This window comes from Phascolarctos cinereus, unplaced genomic scaffold (assembly GCF_003287225.1).
Source record: "Phascolarctos cinereus isolate Bilbo 61053 unplaced genomic scaffold, phaCin_HiC Scaffold_9;HRSCAF=440, whole genome shotgun sequence".
Lineage (NCBI taxonomy): Eukaryota > Metazoa > Chordata > Mammalia > Diprotodontia > Phascolarctidae > Phascolarctos > Phascolarctos cinereus.
This window is the reverse complement of record NW_027556402.1, coordinates 181,458,847-181,482,181: the sequence shown is the minus strand read 5'-3', so window position 1 is coordinate 181,482,181 and position 23,335 is coordinate 181,458,847. Positions and strand designations below refer to the sequence as shown.

General features: G+C 40.6%; 1 protein-coding gene across 4 annotated transcripts in view; it reads right to left on the bottom strand.

Moving 5' to 3' along the window:
* PROM1 (prominin 1) overlaps positions 1-23,335 on the bottom strand; it is a 153,293-nt gene that overhangs the window by 120,105 nt on the left and 9,853 nt on the right. For 3 of the 4 annotated variants that reach the window (XM_020992810.2, XM_020992865.2, XM_020992871.2), the window contains exon 2: positions 22,528-22,987. In XM_020992810.2, coding sequence (XP_020848469.1) covers positions 22,528-22,750 — 223 coding nt within the window. In that variant the 5' untranslated portion in view covers positions 22,751-22,987. Of the gene's footprint in view, positions 1-22,527; positions 22,988-23,335 lie in introns of those variants that run through there. The other variant, XM_078148156.1, reaches the window with a different exon arrangement.

The following is a 23,335-nucleotide window of genomic DNA, read 5'->3' as shown; positions in this document are numbered from 1 at the left end:
ACTGAAATTCAGCATATCCTTCCATTAAATAAAAACAGTATTCTGAGAAGGGGGCCATAGGCTTCACCAGATTACCAGAAGGGCCAAGTTAAGACCAGTTGTTGGGAGCTTAAACAAAAACCTGTTCTCCCAGTGCCCTTGTGTTCTTAACTTCAGAATTTTTTTTTCAATGCAACATTTCATCAGTATCATAGATTTAGGATCTGGAAGGGAACCCTGAGATCATCTAGTCCAATCAACTCATTTTATACATGTGGAAAATGAGGACCAGAGGAAGTTATGTGACCTGCTCATGGCTACACACGCAGACAGTAACTAAGGCAAGATTCTGGGTGCTCTGACTGAAATTGCAAATGTTCATTCTCCTTCACCTCTGTACTTTGAGTGGAGCTCCCTCTGTGGGGGGCCCCAGGTTGGCCTCAGCTCACTGGCTGAAGGAAGAATGATATTACACTAGGTTTTACAACCAGAGTTTTGGGCTCTAAATCCTATACTTTTTCCATTAGATTTTTAAATTATCACCTCTGGCCCTGGCTATTTTAAGAGCCTCGTAAGCATTCTCAGGACAAAAGCATGAAAAATAGGAAATAGAGGGCCACATGTGAGAAATAAGGTCAGTTCATCTATGCTGTAGGCTACATTTTGCTGTTGTTTGGTAATTTCAGTTGTGTCTTTACAGATGAGGAAACCAAGGCAAACAGGGTTAATGCCTAGTCACACAGCTAGTAAATTGCTGAGACCAGATCTGAACTCAGGAAGATATCTTCCTGACTTCTCTAGCTCATTTTACAGATGAGGAAGGAAACTGAGGTGAATATGGGTAAGTGACTTGCCCAGGGTCACAAAGCTAATAAGTGTCTGAGTCTGGACTTGAACTCAGATGCCTCTGACTCCAGGCCCAGAATTCTACCTACTGAGCTACCTAGCTATTTAATATTATGCATTAATTATGTTTTTATATATATATGTATATATATATGTATATATATATATGTATATATATATATATATATATATATATACATATATATATACACATACACATATAATATACATCCCAGATTTCCCACCACAAAAAATTTCTTCATCAATCCTCCCCAACCTTCATGGAGGGACATAGCATCAGCTGTCACTTGCCTTAAGTTTAACATCTAGGTGCCTTATTTCATCCTTGGTAATAAGTGGAGAGTAGAGGTAATTAAGTATTTGGTTTATATAATCTATCATTGCCAGTAAGTGCAATGTAGATTTATAGGAACAATCTCATTTATCCATATTTCACTTATCTCACAACCTCAACTATCTAAAACACTGCTAAGAAATTTTAGAATTTCATTGTTTTAAAACTGTGGAATGGTCAAAACAGAGGTCACAAAGCAGATGTGCTCATGCCTCTTAGCCTATGAACCTTTACTTTAGACACTTTGCTAGCAAGCTTGGTTTTTCCCAGTCCACACCACATTAGAAACAGTTAAATAAAAAAGCCAAGGCATACGACTGGAACAAGAAATAATAGCTAGGACTGCTTGATTATGAAAAAAAAAAAACAGAAAGAACTAAAAAACAATAGTATCAGAGGTTGCATCATATATAAAGGCATTGCTGTGCTATAAATATAATAAATGACATCCAAGATTTCCCTTAGCCATCCAAAAAAAAAAGGTTAAATTACATTCAGCATAATTAAGAAGATAAGGAAGTGCAGATGGAATGTCAGAGCCAGAATGAAGCTTAGGAATAGCTGTGCCCACCCCCCTCATTTTTATGATGCATTAGAGGAAACTGCAGCCCTTAGGGGTAAAGTGGCTGCTCAAAGACCTCACAGTTAATGAGAGGCAGAACTGCCTCTAAATCTAGGGTGTACTGACTTTTCCACCAGGCCAGGACACCCATGTAATATGAGCTCAATTTCATAGAAAAATAAATAGCTTTATCACTTGGGGGGACAAGCGATGGTTAGCTGGAAAAGTTTACTTCAATGGAACGGCTCATTCCTCCCAACAATTCCAAATAAATGAGGTAATACCACATAGCCTTTAAGAGTCTTTCAGACTCCCATAGGGCTTCGCCATGCATGGCAATTAAGAGTAAACAGAATGTGATAACATCGACAACAGAGATGAAAGCAAAGTAGCCCAGACCTATTAAAAAAAAAAACCAAGAATTTTCCTTCTGAACTTCTTTTCCTGATGGCTCAAGGACAAATGACCATGACTCGAATCCCCACTAGGGACGAGTAGGAAAAGTCCATAACGTATCCAGTTGGGTACTTTGTGTTGAGCCCTGGAAGGTCAGCAGCCTGGCTCTTAGACCAACAAAGGCAGAGTCTACAGATTTGTACCCTGCCTTTAGCTTCCTGTAGATGCAATTTAGGAAAAGTTATTAGCTGCACCCCAGGCAATCTCAGCAATAACTCCATTTTCTGCCCCTTCGGTGCCTGTGAACAAACAAAATCCCCATTGAGAAACAATATAATAAGATGCTCCCTCGCTACATGATTTTTTAAAAACAGAGCCAAGATGACCTCTCTAAGGACGATTCTAATCATGCCTCTTGCATCGGGGAGGACTGTCCTAGATTTAGACTTTTATGTTTCTCATAACAACAAACCACTCAAATTGTCTCTTTTGATTCCTTGGGCATCACCTTTTGTGAAATTTCCCCTCTCCTTGCTCAGTAAGAATCCTTTTTATTTAATAAACTACAATTTTTATGGAGGTTTTTGTTGGCTTGCTTTTTGATTTTCTTTCTAGGGAATTTAACATCTGATCTTGCTTGCCTCCTCTTGACCCTAACTTGAAGGCTGGAAGGCATCCCCTGCTGCCAAAGATGCCAGCTTCATCCTAGAATGGAGACAAGCCTTGAGCCTATGTCATGTGATGATGATTATGAAAGAATCAAGGATAGGAGCTTAGAAAAAAAAAAAAGATGAGGTGGTAAATGAGGTGGGGGAAAACATGCTATCTACCTTTAAATACTAGAAAGCACAGATGGGTTCTCTCATTAGAATAAAAGTTCCTTGTGAGTACGGAGTGTTTCATACACTGTATTTGTACCCTCAGTGCCAAGCCCAATGCCTGGCAAACAGGAGCTTAATCAATGCTTGCTGATTTATTGATGTTCTTTGATTCTGGAGGGCAGAATCAGGAGCAAGGGGTAGGAGTTGCAAAGAGATCAATCGAGGCCTGATGTCAGAAAAAAACTTCCTAAAATGAAAATCAAATCATGTCAACAAGCATTAAGCATCTACTATGTGTCAAGCATTGCTCAAAACTCCAAGCATACAAAGAAAGGCCAAAAAAAAGGTCCCTCCTCAAGGACCTTGCAGTCAAGTGGGGTAGGCAATATGAAAACAATATACAAATAAGATCTATAAAATATAAAATATAACCTTAAATGGAGGCAGTAGCATAAAGGGGGCTCGGAAAAGCATCCTTGCAGAAAGTGGGATTTTATCTATTACAAATATTTATTTTTACAATTGCAGAAAAAGTTAGGCATGATATCAGCTACTCAGATGGTCCCATCATGGTCCCATTTGTGTGAATGTTTCCTCCAATGGTCTTCTAGACCACACAGCCCTAGTTCCCTATGATTTCATGGGTTACCACAGGGAATCCACCCAAGATGCTGGGAGACTTACTCAAGTTCTCTTATCATTGAGGACACCAGAGAGTACAGGGGATGTCCAGCTGATGTATTTCACTCTTACCACATGGCCAGCTCATCTTCTTTTATCATTCATTACTTTGATAGCATCTCTCCCTTCAATTCTTCATAGTCATTTATTTGTTATTTGTACCATCTTGTTCACATTCACCAGATGGGGACCATAATAAAACCTACTTTATAGGGTTGTTGTACCTGAAATAACATCTGTACAGTGCTTGGCTCAGTGTCTGGCACACAGTAGGTGCTTAATAAATGCTTATTCCCATGGTTGCAATTCTTTAGAAACTTCAGTGTTACAGCAGTAATACCAGTAGACTACTGGTACTAAAAAGATGGGACTTTGTTTCAGGGTGACTTTTGGCACCATTAAAACAACCTTGCAATTTCCCACAGGTAAATGAATGCACTTTCCTCCTCCTTTTCTATTCTGGGCCCAACTAGTCTACTACAGGATGCACCCAACATATAAATGTGTACATGCTTGAATATGAGAAAAAGAAAAGAAGGGAAGGTAAAGAAAAGAAGAAGAAAGAAAAATATAACCAAATAACCTCACTCAATGGTTCTCTGATCATTAAGGTGGCCAAAGAAAATCAATGACTGGTGGCAAACTCTCTACTGATAAAAGCCCCTCCACACTTGGATAGGATGGTCCTCAGTTACTCGAATCATTTCTGTGTAACAAGGAAGCCTAGGAGGAAGATCTTAATGAAGATGGTAAATATTAATTAAAATTCTTAAAAATTTCTAAAATTTTGTCAACTTTACGGGATTGGGAAAAGTTGTAATTTCCTTATAAATTCACCGTTCATCTCAGTAAAACATCTGAGTTGTATATCTTGTTTCTAAAGTTGGTGAGTCAGAACTTCAAAGTCTTTATTTCTATTCACAAGCGATAGTTTGGAATGACCTTTTAAAGAAACTCAATTACATGCTATGCAGGCTTCCTCTGGAATCCAGTCAACTTATACTAGGGTAGATGTGGCTGTATTAAGCAGAATGTCATAGTCAATCGAACTCCTCAGAGTCCTGCTGTCCAAATCTCATTATTTCGGGCCTCTCAGTTATCCATCCTACACAGGGTTATTAAGCAGCTTCTACAGCCCATCTTTCCCTGGAACGCCAGGTCATTTCAGGGCAATTAGGTTTGGAAGGGATCCATTTATAAGTTTCAGTCTCAATTATCAAACATGTTATATTTAATAAACACTGGCACCAAACTAAAAACATTAGCTGTTTCATGTGTGTGTGTGTATGTGTGTGTGTGTGTGTGTGTTTATCAGTATTCAGTTCCATAGCTTCTGGTTCTTAGAAATATTCTCCAGAGTCATTTACTTCCTCAACTTAACTGGTTATCTATGAAATCTAACAAAAAGAGATTCTGACATTTTGTTCTGGTTTAAGTCATTTGGCCCATTTAAAGTCATTCCAAATTGATAAGCTGTGGCTTTGAGGTTTTAAAAGTGGTTTTATGACCACTTGTAATGAGTACATCTGGTTTTTCTGGCCACCAGAACAAAACTGTATCTTTCTGAGCTGTGCAGGACAGAGTCTCAAACCTAGGCCTCTTCAGATATCCTCCTCAGCTCCTGGGCCTTAAGGTAAATAAAACAGAGATATCCCTTCCTTGGAAAGAAGGCTAATAGATAAATATAATATCTGACAGATCCTGGCCTTAGCAACTGCCTGAGCAGAATCTAACTCCCCTATTCACAATATGGTCAGTTTGAAAAGCTAGACATGAGGGAATGGTAGAATTCTGGGCACAGACAGAGGCCAGACAGCTCACACTTGGTCAATGCTTCTCTAGCCAAAGCACGTGTCATCTGAACATCTTAGCTACTTGCTACTTATGTCTAAGCTATTTTTACAGCTTTCCATTCTTCCAGTTCAAAATTCTATGTCTCCACGATCTTCTAAGTGGCTTACCCAGGGTCACACACCTAGGAGGAAAAGCTAGGTTTTAAAACGTCTAGTCTGTTCTTTTCAGAATATAAAAATGCACAAAAGGTCCATTCCAAACCCTAAAATTCTATGATTCAACCAGTTACCGTTTGACTAGACATTCTATGGCCAGTGAAAGCTTATCCAGTGGCCATACAGCCTAAATTTATATTGTTGCAATGTTGTAGTAGGCGGAAGAGGGGGTGCTGGAGAGAAGAGAGGTAGGCTACACTGCATTCACGCAAAGATTCAGATTCTTTCAGAGGAAATTTTACCCTTAGGTTGGAAGAACTAGAAGCTGTAGAGGTCATCTAATCTGACCCTCTTATTTTACAGATGAGCACAATGAGGCCCAGTGAGGTTCAGTGATCTACCCAAGGTCTCACAGTTAGTCAACAACATTACTGGGATCTCATTCATCTAAATCGAGTATTCTTTCCACTCTAGCACAACACTTACCCCAGCTTACCTTCAGTCATGATAAAGGCCATCTCATGTTAATTAAAAGGACTTTATCATCCCCAAATTTTACAATTATAACTATATAGTGTGGTAACTTCAGTAATTACTTATTTTAGTCACTTCCAACTTTTCATGACCCTACTTGGGGTTTTCTTAGCAAAGATAGTGGAGTGGTTTACCATTTTCTTCTCCAGCTCACTTTAAAGATGATGAACTGAGGCAAACAGGGTTAAGTGACTTGCCCAGGGTCACATAGCTAGCAAGTATCTGAGGCTAGATTTGAACCCAGGAAGATGAGTCTTCCTAACTCCAGGACCAGAACTCTATAAACTGCGCCACCTACCTGCCATACATCAGGAGCACCCAATACAGTATAATGATCTCCAAAGAAGCTAACACTCAAGAGTATTTTGCTAAAAGGTTACTATTCTCATAGAAAATACCATTTATCCTTGATGGACTAGCTAAAGTCCCACATCTTTATTGAAAGCTTCTCTGATAACTGAAATCATACTGATCATTCCCCTTTCCCCTATCACATCTTGATCATTATTTCTACCATGCCCTGAACATAGGTGCTCAATGAATATTTACTGAATAATGAACACAGAAATGTTGGTACTATATTATACTCCAAGAATTTGCACCTAATCACACACTACGGGAAAATTTCCCAACCAGGAGATTGGAGAGATTAATGTTTCTCAAAGAGTGTATGTGCTGCAGGATACCCAAGTTTCCAGCAGACATGCCATGAATTGTCTGTTTTAGTTACAAACTCAGTACATTCTCGTCTCCCAATGGAATCTCACAATTCTTCAAGGCACAGAATAACACCACGCCATGAATAAAAACATTTAAGAGGCACTAAAAATGAGAGCTACCTCAAACTATAAAACAGGCTGTCTGGGAATATTGTGGGCTCTCCACATCAGAAGTCTTCAAAGTAAAGACCAGATGGCCATCTGCAGCATCCCTGTTCAGATTCAGGATGGACTAGACAGGCTCTGAGGTAATTTTCAACTCTGGGATTTTATTATTCTATGATAGCAAAAGCAAGAAATATTGGCCTTCCCAAGGTCTCAGCACTTGCTAGCAAAGACCACACTGGTACCAATGACTCCTGACTCCTTGGCCAGAAAGCTATTTTTGTTGATACAGCAACAGACACACAACAAGCACTCAGCAAAAATTTGGTCAATGTTTTGGGACTGGATTATAAACAAGACCATAGTATAAACAGGTCTTCAGGCACTTTTACTGACTTCTTTTGGACAAATCAGACAGATTCAGATTACAATGAAGTCAGTGAGAGATGCCCTGGTTGGTCACTTTGCTTCTTTTGAGGCTGGTTTCAAGCCATTGTGGCCATATCCCCACCCTCCCACCCCTGCCTTAGGCAGGCTCAAACCAGTATTTCCCAAATGTGGAACATAAACCTCTAGGAACAATAATAGGAGAATCATTCTAAAACCAGGAGCCAGTTTGGCAGTGGTAGCCAAAACGACTCCTTTAATCCTTGCTTTAAAGCTTTCCATCTGGGAACATTGCATGAGTGTTGTTTGAATACAGAGAGAAAAAAGAACTAGGGCCAGTGGCATGAAGAGGAAGAAATGGATTACGGATTGAACAGTAACAAAGAAAACCATGATACTGTAAAGTGGTAAGTTTTACAAATCAATCTGCTCTCAGTGACGGATAAATGGCTCGAACACAAAGAGATAAAGACATTCGTGAGGCACACATGCAATGCTTTCTGTGTAGGGTTTGTCCTTCATTCTCAAAAAGGACCACGACATCAGGAAGATGATGTTATGACTTGCAAGTGAATTGGATTTAAGTGAGGGAGGGCGGTGCAAAGTCACCAGCCTCACTTTCTCCTCCAGAGCCATCTGGGTCCAGTGGTCAGATAGAGATCAGGACGACTAGAGATGGCCCCCAATGCTTTCTACAATCCAGCAACTACCTACCTTTCTAATCTTCTTTTATACAACTAGTCTTTGCTGTACTCTGAGTTCCAGCTCAAATGCACTTGTTCCAGTCTGTATGGCAGTATGAATCAGTGAGTTTACGTGGAAGATGATCATCTCTATCACAGCAGGTTTCCACAAAGAAGATTCTAAAAAGGCACAGAGCTTTGGGGCCTGAGGGAGGAGGGGAACATCCACAACAGAAATCAGTCACCAAAAGGCAGCCCTCCAAAACAGGTTTTTCAGACTAGCACAGGCTTTCACTAAATAGCTTACTGATCTAGGAATTTGTTCATCTCTTTCCATTTGTTCCTGTAGTAGGTCTTTTGCTTCAAAAACTCCTTGAGTCACTCCCAAGACCCTACCTTCTCCTCTTCCCCAACTCCTGACTTGCATCGTATACTACCTTCAAATGGCAGCTTAATTGCAATATTTTTTATGAAACCTTTTCTAAACTTCCTCACCCAAAGTAAAAGGAAAGTCTTTGGAACTATTATGGCATTTTGTGCCTTTTCCATGCTCAAATAATGTATTCTACATTCGAGGCATCTCTGTGCATCATTAAAATCTCCCTTCCTAGAAGGTAAGTTCCCTGCCCTATGGCTGAAGAACCTCATCCATCTCTGCATCCCTTACCACCAGACCTGTGGTACATTGGAATACTTGAAGGATCTATGGCTTGGACAGTGTCAGGCTTCTATTCGCCACAACAGAAATCGCAATCCCTGTATGCCTTATTGGGTGGGTCTGGGAAAGCTGCCATGTTCTAAAGTTTCACTACCCTGTGGGCAAAGTGGTGATGAGCACCTTCAACTTCTCTGGACTAGGCCTCTAACAAGGATGGACATTCAATAGTTACCAGCCATTTGTGTTGGGGAGTGGGGAAGAGAAGAGTAGGGAAGAGACTTGTGATTTCAGACCTGTAGAGGCCTTCCATATGGAAACTTTGTCCACTGATTCAGATCAGCAACCCATCCATAACTAATAAAATCAGAGCATTGTCTATGGCACTGAGAGGCTAAGACTTGAACCCAGGCCTTCCTGACTCCAAGGCCAACCCTCTATTCACTATGGCAGGCTCTTACCAGCTCCATAACTTGCATGTGTACTTCAACTTGTCCATAGTTCATTGCTCTTCCTCCCTCTCCTGCCTTTCCAGGATGCTGTCTATCCCAGTAACATACATAAGATGCATCTTCCTTCTACCCACCTCCTTCAATGGACTCCTACCACAGCCTAAAGGCACCTTTCTTGCCATGAATACATTCACCTACTCCCTTCTCCAATCCAATCCTCCATCTCTTTATACACCACCTTCCGAATTCCAAAAGGCCATGCATGGCAAAAGCTCTTTGGAACATTCCTTTGGAGACCTTAAAATGACATTCCCTTCCTAGTCATGAAGAATGGAATGTTAAATCCAACTGCTGCCATCCCCATAACAAAACCAAGACCTGGAGCTGTACTCCATGCTGGAGGTCTGTTGAAATACCAAGGATATCTTGAGAAAAATAAACGAAAGAAATATTCAGAGATTCCTGAGCTCTGGGAGAAGCTGGTTTATGGCTTCCCTTTTTCAAATATAAATTCACTTTGAAAGACATACCAGTACCTTATTCCGTTTGCAGGATGTCAGCTACAGGAATCATAGTGTCAACTTGTAAAGGTTAAATGATTGTTTGATATGGGGCCAACTAAAAGCAACTTCTCCCCAAGCTGGTGCTACAATGCAACATTTTAAAGTTTATTCAATTACAAACTAAAAGCTGCTCCCAACTTCCACTGCGTTTCACCTAAAACATCCCGAAACAGCTAGGATGTTGGCTAGGCTTAAAGCTCTCCAGGGAAGAACATTTCACAATCTCCTTCGATAAATCCCCTTCTCAAAGTAAAGGTTGTTAAACACTGGAAACAAGTCCTTATAGCTGTCCTGCTGCTAAAATTTAAACCTATTTTCTATTTTTTGTGCCTCAGTGAGGATGCTGACCAGCTGCCTTCATTTTTTTTATTCAACCATCTTCATGTCCTTGAGGACAAGTCTCCTCTGCCTTGTTTACATAAAATGCTAGACTGCCACATATTCAAATTCTTTTAACTCTTCTTCTTTTCTATTCCCTTTCTGTTATTAATCTGACATTTCATCAAGCCCCAAACAGTGCAAAGCCAACAAAAAAAAAATCCAAAATCACTCAAAAGTGTTTAGCCTAACAATCTACACAGGAAAAACCAAATGCATGAAGAATACCTATTTGTCCAGATTATAATATATAATTAATGATTGAGCTATACAAGTATCTTCTTGGACAGACAATGCAGCTGGATAATAAGCTCATCCCAGAAATGAACAGGAAAGCTGTCAAGATGGCCTTTGGGAAATTTTATATGCCAAGGGACCATAACCATTTTAGTCAGTTCCTCCTGCCCCTAAACCTGTCCAGTGACCAGTGACTCAGTCCCAAAGAAGTAGCCTTTTCAAAGTCCCCATGATCCCCAAGGCTCTCCTGACGGTGGCGACATTTCTTGACTTTTCCTTAGGTTTTTCTAACCAGTCCCCAATAATAGGTCCATATTCCTTTTATCAGATATAGTAGAAAAGAGAACCAAACTCTAAGGCCGACCTACACACCTTGTAAACTTCTTACCCTAAACACAGGTTAAAGACAGACCGACAATGGTTGGTTGTGGTGGGTCACGTGACGGGTCAGACTAGAGACAGCTCCACGATGGTTGGTTGCAGTGGATCACGTGACAGGTTAGACCAGCGACGGACTGATAGCAGTTGGTTGCTGCGGGTCACATGACAAACAGGAGCGTGTGCAGTTGGCAACTCTACATTTTTCCTGGCTGCTGGAAATCCTCCACCCCACCGGAAATCCTCCCCGTTTGTTGTGCAGGCTTCCTCTAGGGAAAAGGCCACCAAGATATTCATGCCAGATGCCATTCAGAAGGGGCCTCACTTTCCACTCTATGTATGGGGAAAAGAGCCTTGGATTTAGCGGCAGGGGATCTAGGCTGGGGAATCCTAGCTCTGCTACACACGGTGTGGCCTAGGACAAGTCACTTAACTTCATGCTAGATGACCTCTAAGGTCTTTCCCCGCTGTAAGGCAATAAAGCCCACAAATGTCTAGATTAGTGGTGATTATGATCGTTTTATTTAATAAAACTAGTCCTCTGCATCTGTACGGAGCTCTCAAGCCAACTTTTCATACTCATTTTCTCAACAGGGCCTCATAACTCTGGGTTAAGGTAAGTACAACTTGGAATAATGAAAGAAACAATAACATTTAAATGGTCCTTTAAGGTTGTCAGAGCATTTGCAAATTTCTTATTATGTCCAAGCAATCTTGTGTAGGTATCATTATGATGCAAGTTTTACAGAAAAGGAAACTGAGTCAGAGAAGTTAAGTAACTTGCTCAGGGTCAGCTAGCTAAGTAACTGAAGCAGGATTTGAACTCTCCCCTTCCTGACTACAAGTTCAGTATTCTAACCCTAAACGCTCTACCTGGCTGCTAGATTTATGAAGCACTTTGCAAACATCTCATTTTATCCTGACAACAATCCTAGGGAGACAGGTGTTATTATCTCCATTTTACAGATAAGGAAACTGAGGCAGACATCAAGTGATTTGCCCAAAGATAAATAGCTACTAAAAATCTGAGGTTGGTTTTGAACTCATGTCCAGGTCCAAGCTCTTCCGTTCTATCACCCAGTTGTATAGTATTACAATTCCCATTTTACAGATGAAGTGGCCAAGAAACAGACCACAAGCCATCTGCCCAAAGTAGCAAACAATTACATCACAGAAGTAGGATGGATGTCCCCTTCAGGAAAGCATATGCCTCCCCATGGAAAATTGGCAACCATCTACACCACTCTTCATTCATACAACTGTATACAAATACAAAAATTAAGTCAACGACAAAAGCACCTCATATTAATTTACAGGAAATAAATCTCCTCATAATCACCAGGAGAGAGGTGGTGCAACCACTGTTTTCTCCATCTCAAAGACAGGGAAGCAGCAGCTAGCTCCAAGTGACCTACCTATAATCACACTACTAGGGCTGGAAATCCAAGTCTCTTGATGACAACACCAGTGTTCTACCCAATACACCACAGGCTTATAAATAGTACTGATGGCTAGATCCCTGCTTCCCAGGGGAGTCTGCCAGCCTACAAGCCAGCCTGCCTAGGCCTGGACTGCCTTTACAATAGTTCTGATGGTCAGAGAGGCAGAAAAAACAGAAGCCTGTGCCCTTGCCTAACTTCTGCATACATACAGTTTGCCCTAGGGAAGCATGTGTGACATAGATAAGACTTGTTCAAAGGAGCATAATATTCAAATGCCCAGAAGCCAGAGGTAGGAACTAGATTCACAAGCCCTTTTCTAGTCACGTTTACTGTTACTCAATCTCTCTCAGGGTTTCCCAGCCTGGTGTGGTGGATAGAAAGCTGGCCTCCAAATAAAGGAATGATCAAAAGGAATGAAAAAGCATTTATTGAGCACATATGTACTGGGACATGGAACAGTACAAGTTAGATAGTCCTTGCTTTGAAGGGGCCCATATCTAATTAGAAGAAGTAATAAATAAAAGATAATCCATTTACGGGGTGAATGAGAAAGATACAGAAGTCCTTAGGATACAGGTAGGGGGTGGATGGAATGACCTAGTGGTCCCTTACACATCCCATCTTTGACATATAAAGTTATGTGACCCTAGGCAAGTCACTTATCAGTGTCCCAGGTAATTTTCCAGAACCATAAATTTCAGGTAGCCAATCATAACAAGCCTTTTTAACTGTTTACTATATTCCAGGCACTATACTATACAGTAGAGATACAAAGAGAAATGAAACAGTCCCTGCCCTCAAGAAGCTTACAGTCTTTATTGGCAGAAGGAGTTTCCATACTTGAAGTTTAAACAAGGAAGTCCAACTGCAGAAATGCCTTATGTACCTCTCAGGGTTGTGGTAGGGATCAAATGAGAAAATATTTGTAAAATGCTTGGCACGGTACCTAGCAGATAGCACTATATAAATGTTAGCTATTTATGAAAAAATGAATTTTACTATTGTACATTGATTTTTTCAAGTATTTTTACTTGAATTTCAAATTTTATTTGATTAATTTCAAATAACTTACTATCCATTCTACCTTCTAGCTGCCCCATGATCCTACAAAGAAATTACAGAATTTTCCAAGGGTTGAAATACTATGGCCATCTAGCCCCACCCATATCCAAAAAAGAATCTTGAAGGCTTCCAATGAGAACCCAATATTTCCCAAAGCAGCCCATTCTTCTTAGGGATGGAATGCCAATTGTTAGGAAGCTTTTCTACATCAAACCTAATTTTCATCTGATTCAGTTTCCATAAAGTCCTCCTAGTTGTACCCTCTGGGGCCACAATGAATAAATCTATTCCCTCTTGTCCACGGTAACCCTTCAAACACTTAAAGATATGACCCTTTTAAGTCATCACCTTCTTTTCTCAAGGTTAAACTAACTTCAGTTTGAATGAAGTAATTCTAGGTATATGTGGCAAAAATCCAAAGTACTAGATTGGTTGTTACCTAATGAGTATAAGTCATGTGGAACAAGTACAAGGAGGCATTTTTTGGAAGTAAGAATTTATAGGATTTGGGGACTGGTTCAAGGCCCTCTAGGAGACAGAGGGGAATCAAAAATAATTCCCAAGACTTCAAACCTGTAAGAATAGTGTAAATGACTAAAACAGGAAATTTGGCAGAGAAAGATGGGAGGAAAAGGGAAGAAGCACAGGGAAATTAGGGGGGGAAATGAAGAGTTCCGTCTTGGATCCATCTCATTTAAAGGAGATCCAAATAGCAACCAAGCTAAACAAACCTACTATCTGGCTAATTCTGGCAAAATAAAAGACTTCCTCCCTGAGTTATATGAATAATTTGGTTGTCTAAGACTGGCTATAAATGGCTTCATTGAGGGTAGCCCATTTTGTCTTGCCAGTTTATAAAACACCATATAAGTTCAATGAAGAAGTAGCCTGTGGTTTAATATCCACATAGGCCCATCCTTAATAATCACAACAGATCTTCACATTTATCTATGTTGGACTTCTGCAGCTCAGCAGAATAAGTTAGGTGAGCAAGTGATCTCCCATGAGACTACTACAGGGAAGTTATCTCATTTATTGAGCTATAAAATCAGACTGAAATATAGTCATTTTCCCTGTCCACAGTATTTAGGAAGGAAAAATAACCAGCAGTGTCTTTGGGGAAATTTCTCTCTCATTTTTGTTGAAAGCATGAGAGAGCATGATTCAAAATCCCTATAGAGAAGTCCTGATCTAATGCTCAGAAATACCATTTTGAAGGGTTTTTTTCCTCCCAAAGAGAAAAATAAGGTGTGACTGGCAAAAGCTACTAGTGCGGTGTTGGACACTCATTGATTGTTTGAGGTAGAGAAATGGTGAGGAATTTCATTGTGTTTGGTATCACACCTGTGAATTAGAAGTTGTAATAAGTAAAAGTCACATCAGAAGACATTTACAGGGGAATTACATGGTAGGGACTTAGAGAAGTGAGGGAGGTCTATCATGGTTAACAAGGAATCTATATTCTAAAACACTGGATGGTAAGATTTATATAGCTTTAAATAACCTTAGAGATTGAATTCATCTTTAGGATTATGGAGGCTAAGTGACTTTCCCAAGGTCATGTGTCTAATAAGTAGCATAGACAGAATACAAAAATCAGATCCTTAGACTCTCTTCTCCCTCCATTACAAATTGTGTGTGTGTGTGAATTTGTTAAGGGCCTTTAAATAATTTATCTCACATTTTGCTCTTTTGAGCCCCCATATACCAGTTCAGAATAATCACAGCTCCATTTCTTAAGCTTAACTGCATTCCTCCCCCCCAAAGAAAAAGATGGAATGATGAGATTGAAAATAAAAATAGACTGAATAATTATTTAAAGGGATTCATGATGATAAAAGTGGGGCAGATCTATTATGTTACTAAACTTTTGAATTTGACCTCTCAGTCAATAAGCATTCATTCAGCATCTGTCTGTGTGAGACACAGTGTTTGTTTGGGCCCACTTGGTCACCATCCTTATCTTTGCCCCCACTTCCACCCATGGACTTGGCCTCTGGAACCTGGCCTCAGGTGAATTTTCTTTCACCTTATCTTGCCCATAACCAGACCTCCAAATCACTTAAGGATAGGCCATCATTTCCAAATCATGCTGTAGATCTTGGCAAGGTCACCTCCCCTTTAGTGAAGACTTACCCCATTAGAATGTAAACTCCATGAGGGTAGGGACTGTTTTGCTAGCTTTGTCTTTCTATCTCCATTACTTACCACATTAAGTGCTAATTAAATGTTTTCTGTCTCCTTCCCTCCCTTTCTCTCCTCTCCCCATAATCTACCTCTGTCCTGCTTAGGATGTCATGCAGCAAGTCTTCAATTAGAGGAAGACTCCTAACAATTTTGGATGTACTTAGTGGCTGCTCAGAGTCCAACCAGGAGGGGGAACCTGCAGCTTTGAGGTCATATATGGCCCTCTAGGTCCTTGGGTGCGGCCTTTTGACTGAGTCCAAAATAAGTCCTTTCATTAAGGGAATTTGTTTTGTGCAAAGTTTGGATTCAGTCAAAGAGCAGCTCTTGAAGATCTAGGGGCCCACATGTGGCCTTGAGGCTCCAAGTTCCCCACCCCTGACTCTATTTTTTCTATAGTCAAAGAGTATTTTGGAGGATCATTTTTCTCTCATCTTCCTTGGAATTAGGGTCCTAAGAAACCTGAGCTGTTAAAAGTGCTGTTATCCGGCAGATCTAATTCTTTATCTAAATAGTCCCCAGCAGGCTTCGATAGGAGAATGGTTTTCCAAGCAGAAACCAGAGCTGTTAAAAGTGCTGTTATCCAACAGATCTAATTCTTTATCTAAATGGTCCCCAGCAGGCTTCGATAGGAGAATGGTTTTCCAAGCAGCCTCTGAAGGGTATGACCCAGTGCATCTTCACAGGTGGGCTCCAGATAACTACTAGCATGAGAGATCACAGTAGAGATCTGCCAGGCCATCTCATATGTATCCACAGCTCCATTCATTCAACAGGAGCTCCAGATGGGCCACAGACTAGTTCAGCAGCCACATTTAGCCAGAGTGATAAAGTTCTTAGACGGCTCAGACCAATGATTCACAGCTCACAGAGAGGAATGAAATCTGTTTAGAAGATGAAGCTTCAGTATTCTTTTTCTCCACAAAACGAAATGGTAAAGAGTCACCTGAGGAGCTAATCAAAACACTGAAATCTGTCCCCCTCTGATTTTCCACCTTCCATTTTCTGCTACCATCATTGTCATTGTAGTTATCATCATCACCATCATCATCATCATCATCACCACCACCACCACCATCATAGCTATATAGCAGTTACTATATGCCAGGCACTTTGCTAAGAACTTTACAAATAATACCTTATTTGATCCTCATACCAACCCTGGGAGATGGGTGCTGTTATTATCCCCATTCTACAGTTGAGGAAACCAAGGTAGACAGAGCTTAAGTGTCTTGCCCAGAGACACATAACTAGTAAGTTATCTTACTAGTTATCTTTTTTTTTTTTAGGCAGTTTGGGTTAAGTGACTTGCCTATGGTCACACAACTAGTAAGTGTCAAGTGTTTGGTCTGAGGCCAAATTTGAACTCAGGTCCTCCTGACTCCAGGGCCGGTATTCCACCACGCCACCTACTTGCCCCTTCTTACTAGTTATCTTGACGCTGAATTTGAACTCATCTCCCTAATTCTAGGCCCAGAATTTGATCCACTGCGCCACCGGGGTCTGGCTTCACCCTTAGCCTGCTTCTGTCTCCATCACTGCAGCTTGCCCACAGCCCTTGGAGGGAAGCAGAAAGAAAGAGTTACCAGCCAGATGCCCACATGGCCCCCAGTGAGCACTAACACCCCCTTGGCCTCACCAGCCTTGCTGTCTTGCCTCTCTGCCATCATTGTAGATTTCTTGCAGCTGCTGCTTCCTAACCTTTCACTTAGACTGCATCTGTCCCTACAACAGACAGCTGTTATAGAGAGGTGGGGAGAGAGAGGAACCAGTAGCCTCTGCCCACACAGAGCCTCTGCTAGGAACTGGCAGAGTTGAAAGGAAAGTATTGGAAGCTCAGGAGCCATATTTTATTTCAACACCCCTACTTATAATCTTACCCCATCAGGCAGGAATTCATAACCTTTTTGTATTATGGCCCCCTCTTGAAGTCTGGTGAAGACTACAGACTATAATATTTTTAAATGCACAAAATAAAATACATAGGATTGGAGGATTAAGTCGAAATGGAGGAGGGAGGTAGACAAAGAGACAAGGATCTGGCAGCATTTGGGGTCATGGATTACAAAGAATTCTTTACCATTACCTAAATTCGATAGCATGGCTATCCAGATTGTACAGCCAACAGGAAGGCTGTTACTATGTAAATATTCACCCTCTTTCCACAGTAACTTACTGTCCTGCTGGAGGTAACATCCTCTACTAGGAAAAGCCCTGGATTAGGAGTCAGCATACCTAGAATATAAAGTCTGAATTCTACCACTGTACTGCAAACTGGACTCTCGTGCATTCAGGTGAAGTCGCAAATCATTTCCTCTCTCAGTAAAGTCTTTAACGTAGGTTGAAAATGTACAAGTACAGCATGGGGGAGGCACAATGGCTAGACAGTAGTTTATTGGGAAAAAACCTGGAGGCTTTCATGGATGACAGGCCCCATGTGAGTCAACAGCGTGTGGGCTGCATTAAGAAAAGCGTAACTTCCAGAAATAAGGAGGCAATAATCCCTCTGCATTTTCCCCACATCACATCTTTAATAATTCAGGTCTGGGCACTACGGTTTAGGAAGCCATCGATAAGACAGAAAGGATGCAGGACAGACTTGAGTCTGTCACATGGAGGTCAACCAAAGACAGCGAGGATGTTTAACATGGAGAAAGAAAGGGCTTAAGAGGCAGACTTGAAGGCTGTGTTCAAGTATTTGAAAGGCCGTCGTGGGGAAGAAGAGTTAGGCTTCTTTTGTTCAGCCCCGAGGGCCAAACCAGGAACAGTGGTGGGGAGTTGCAAAATGGCAACTCTAGGCGTTATGTCAGGGACAATTTCCTGGAATTTGTGAGGTGGAAGGGAAGTCAGTGGCCATCTTTGTTGTCCAAACCAAAGCAAACATGAAAGGTATCTCCACTATAACATAGCCAAGAAGTTCATCCAGCCTCTGCCTGAAGGCCTACAAAGAGAAAGCCATCATCTCTTTGGGGCAGCTCTAGTTTTTCCTGATAGCAAGCTTAAATTTGCTTCTTTGTAGCTTCCATCTATTGCACTGAAATCTACCCCTGGCCCCAGTGAGAGCCAAATTGAACAAATTTAATCCCTGTTCCACATGACTGCCCTTCAGATGATTGAACACAGTCTTAAGTCCTTGAATCTTCCCTCCAAAAAACTATAAACATGTTCAATTCCTTCAGTGAATCTTCACATAAAACAGAGTAAAGTAACCTGGTGGAGTTGCTCCTCCCTTCCCCCCCCTCTGCATTTTATCAGTGTCTTTCATAAACCTTGTCATATAGACATGAATGCAGTACTCCAGAGGAGGTCTGATAAGGGTAGGGTACAGTGGGATTGTCACCTCCCTATTTCTGCTTTCTGACAATTAAAACTGTCCAGAAATTGGCATAGGTTGCTTTGGGAGCTTGTGGGTCTCTTCCACTCAATGAGTGTCTTCAAACAAAGGCTCTGTGACCAATGGTCAGGAATGTGAGTATTGCTTGTGACATATGGTTTGACTGCTTGTGAACAATGTCCCCAACAATTCTCCAGCTGTGTGATTCTGGGAGGTAAATGTTTGTGAAGCACTTGACAATACACATCAGCTCTAGCCATTGACTTGACTTTTTTTTTTTCAAGACTAGACTTGAGAGTTGATATGCAGATCAGTAGCTGTTCTGACTTTTTCAAAGCCTCAAGAAGTTGCCAGTGCAGTATAGTGGATAGAGTGCCTGCCTCAAAGCCAGGAAGGTATGCATTCAAGTCCCACCAGGAAGGCTGAGCAAATTACTTAACCATTTACTGTCCCAGGGAACTCTTTTTTTCTTTTTGGCTAGGCAGTGGGGTTAAGTGACTTGCCCAGGGTCACACAGCTAGTAAGTGTTATGAGTCTGAGGCCAGATTTGAACTCAGGTCCTCCTGAATCCAGGGCTGGTGCTCTATCCACTGCGCCACCTAGCTGCCCCATCAGGGAACTCTTCTAAGGCAATAATAAGGCTTTAAAGTTTGCAAAGTGATATACACCCAGGTGGCACAGCAGATAGTGCACTGGATCTTGAGTGAGCAGGAGTTCAAATCTAGCTTCAGAAATTTCTAGCTGTGTGACACTGGGCAAGTCACTTTGGCAAGTCACTGACTGTGCTGCCAAAAACAAAAAAAGAAAAAATATTTCATACTTGTTTGAATATGAACGAGTCATTTGACCTCAGCCTCAATTTCCTCATATGTAAAATGAGAATAATGGCACTCATTTCCTAGAGTTGTTCTGATGATTAAAATGGGAAGTATTTATAAACCTTTCAAAGCTACAAATGCTATTATTATTATTATCACATATTATCTCATTTGAGCCTCATAGCAACCCTAGGAGGAAGGCACTACAGGTATTATTATCTCCATTCTACAGGTAAGGAAACTGAGGAGGCTCAGAGAGCTTAAGTGACTTGTCCAAAATCACACAACTAGTAAAGTAAGAGAGGCAAGATTTGAACCAATATCTTTCTGATTAATTAACTTATTCCCCTAAGTCCCAGACACTAGGCTAGGCACTGAGAATACAAAGACAAAAATGAAAAAATTCCTACTCTCAAAGAGCATACTTTCTGGGGGTATGGGAATAACATTCTTACAATTAAGTAAATATAAAATATGTACAAAGCAAATATAATGTGATTTCAGTGAGATGGTGACTAAACATTTGGGGAGAGGATAGTTCAGAAATGGCTTTACGGAGAAGGTAGCACTTAAGCTGAGTCTTAAAGGGAGGTAGAGGCGAGGAAGGAGCCCATTCTGGGCATGGGGGACAGCCCATGCATACAAAGGCAAGGGACAAAATTTGTTTGCCTGGGGCAGCTAGGTCAGTTTCGGCTGGAAAATAGCATGTAATAGGAAGCAATGTGATAGTATGGACAGAAAGCTTGGAGCAAGACTGTGCTTAATAATAGTGGGTATTTTATCCTGGAGGCAATAGTGAGCCACTGAAGGTTATTGAGTAGGGAAGTTTTACACACACACACACACACACACACACACACACACACACACAGATGGATGGATCAGGGAACAAGCTGATTAAGTGGGCATCTCTTCAAGAACAGGTTATTCAACACAATCTAAGCAAACTCTTTTCCTTCAGTCTCCTAGTCTATTGCTAAAACATTTGGGACTCACTTTCTTTGAGACTGGAAGACAAAAGTCTTAATAGAGATTAAGAAGCAAACTAGGCTAAAACTCACAAATCACACTCAGATTGAAATTCTTCTGAAGCCCCAGCCTAATTAACAGCAGGGCTCGGGTTGTGTGCACTCCAGAGTTCATCTAAAGCTTTATGGGCTGCCAAAAGCTGCTTTCTTGCTTTGTCACATTCACTGAAAACTAAAAATCAGTACACTCTTAAAAAACAAATTACAAAGTAGCCTTCCCATTAAAAACAGAGACAGTAAAATGGAACAACATATGGAAAGAAAGATTATGGGATTAGCTAATTACATGATATGCCTAAGAATACTACACAGGAACTAATTCGGGGGGGGGGCCTGCTACAGACTTCAAATAAAGCAAATGCATTTTCTCCATTAGCAAATTCCCAGCATCCATATTTTCCCCTCAAGAAAGGTATACAAATTACAGAGACCACAAAGAGTTACATTTCCTTAATCTACAATATTCATACTTTAAAAAAAAAAGGTAGAGACACTGTACAGAAATAACTTGTTAGCATATAATGATTATTATGCATATACTTTTATTCTTATTCATAATTTATGTGTCTTTTCTTCTGATGATAATTATAGTATTATATTTGAATATTAATGTAATAACATAAACATATGAAAAAAAATCCCCAATTTTTTCAATTAAAAATGGACACTGGGCTCAAAGTGATCCTTTTTCCTAGAACTCTAAATCTTGAATAACAAGTGTTCCCAACCTTCACTTCATCTTTGAAGCAGTGAGATATACTCTGCCCCCCCCACCCAACGCATACACTACGTACCTTGGGGCTCTGAACACAGCAGGCACTAAATTATGATTACTGAACAGATTATGTTGAATCTGAAAATATTTCCACTGCTTGGCCAGAGTAGTGGGAAAGTTTGTAAATTAGAAGTGGAAAAAAATGACTTTTAATTAAAGAAACCGTAACTTTTCCATAAAAAAAGAACATTGAATAATAGTTTACTAAGTGCATATATATGTAAACACACAAACACACACACACAAGCCTTTTATGAAAAGTGGCTGACCTGCATTATATAACTTTTTAAAAATGGGAATTCCAGCTAATTTAATGAAAATGTCTTTTGAAACATACATCAATGACTACCCCTCAAAATAATCCAAATATATGGCAGTTCCACAATTAAGGGAAAACTGCTTTAAAAAATAGTATACTATGACTACAAGGAAACTTTTAAGTTCAATGGAAATGGATAGCTAACCTGGAAATAGAACAATAATATATGTAAATTCCACACCTAATGTGTGGACTACATTAATGTATTAATAATGCATTAATTAATACATTAATGTATTAATAATAAATGTGTGGATACTTCTCAAGGGCCCTTTTATTTTATAATCTTGTCCCCACAAAAATAAACACAAACTATTTTAATCGGATAGGATTAAGAAGATGCAGCCAACGTGGCACAGCTAATATTTGCGTAAATGAAGGGCAAACACCCCAAGTTAACCAGACTAAGCTACAGTCCCAAATTCTTACAACTCATGTTTATGCATCTTATTTAATACTTAAGCGACTAAACAAGCTTGGCCTGGACTCTGCTTGCCCATAAGCAAAGTCTAACATTTGGTCCACGGAGTTAAATTTTAACTGCTAGCACTGTAACATTACTGAACTCACCTTTAAAAATAACAAATCCTTTAGCAGTTTGGGAAGATCCATTACTAAGTTTCTACACCCCTCCCAGTAAATTTACTCCCCAACAAAAAGCCAAGACAACACGAAAAAAACAAAACCCACAATCCTGACTTAACATCCTACTTCTTTCCTCTAAGTCAAATTCCTACCTAAGACACTTAACTGGTTACCACTAATCTTGCTTGTCCATCAACAATTCTATCTTCCTGCAGCACCCTGGTGCTTATAAACTCCTGGCAGTACAGAGGATTGGAAAAAAGGTGAAACAAGGAGAATTACTTGTCTAGTCTCACTTACCTTCAGGGAAAGGATTGGGCTGTACCACAAAAAGGAAGGCTCGGACAATTCGAAACAAAATTTCAATTGGCCCAGACTCGACATGTAGGTTGGTCTCATAGTTCCCAGCAGGTAAGTATCCCAGATCCAAAGTTCCAGTAATTGTCCTGTGCACAGACTGCCCCTCTGAAACAGGACCTCCAAGCAGCGCCAACAACAGCAGTAAGCAGAGGACAAAAGCCATAGTTTAGTAAGATTCAGATAACATGAGGAACAGTTTGTGGGGGGGTTGCTTCTTTTTCTGAAGCTGGGAAATGTTCCCAGCAGGTGGAGAGATGGGTTTCTGTGAAGCAGGCCAGTGACATGGGCAGGTGTGCTCATCAGTCTTCTGAGGCGGCTGCTCCTCCTCCTCGGATTAAGTGGGCATCTGCTCTGAACTGATGGAGGAGGTCTTTCCAGGGAGTGAGCCGGGACACCAACCCTGGCAAAGAGATTAAAAAAAAATGGTTTAACACTCACACGTCTCCCCTTTCACAGCAACTCACACCCTCCCCTTAGGAGCAACTCTGGGAAAAGGTGAGGTTGCAATTAGAAACCCCCACCTAAAGTACAAGAATGTAGATCAGACTCCAGTAAGGTAAACATTAATAACAATAGCTTATGTTTCCAAAGGCTTTGGTGTTGGTCAGGTGATTTGCGAAGACTCTGGAGCCTTAAAAACAATTCCTAGAAATAGGTGCCTTTATCAGTAGCCTCAGTCTATAAAAGATTCACTTCAGGGTCACACAGATCATGTATGAGTGTGAGAACAAGGAATGGAGCTAGGCTT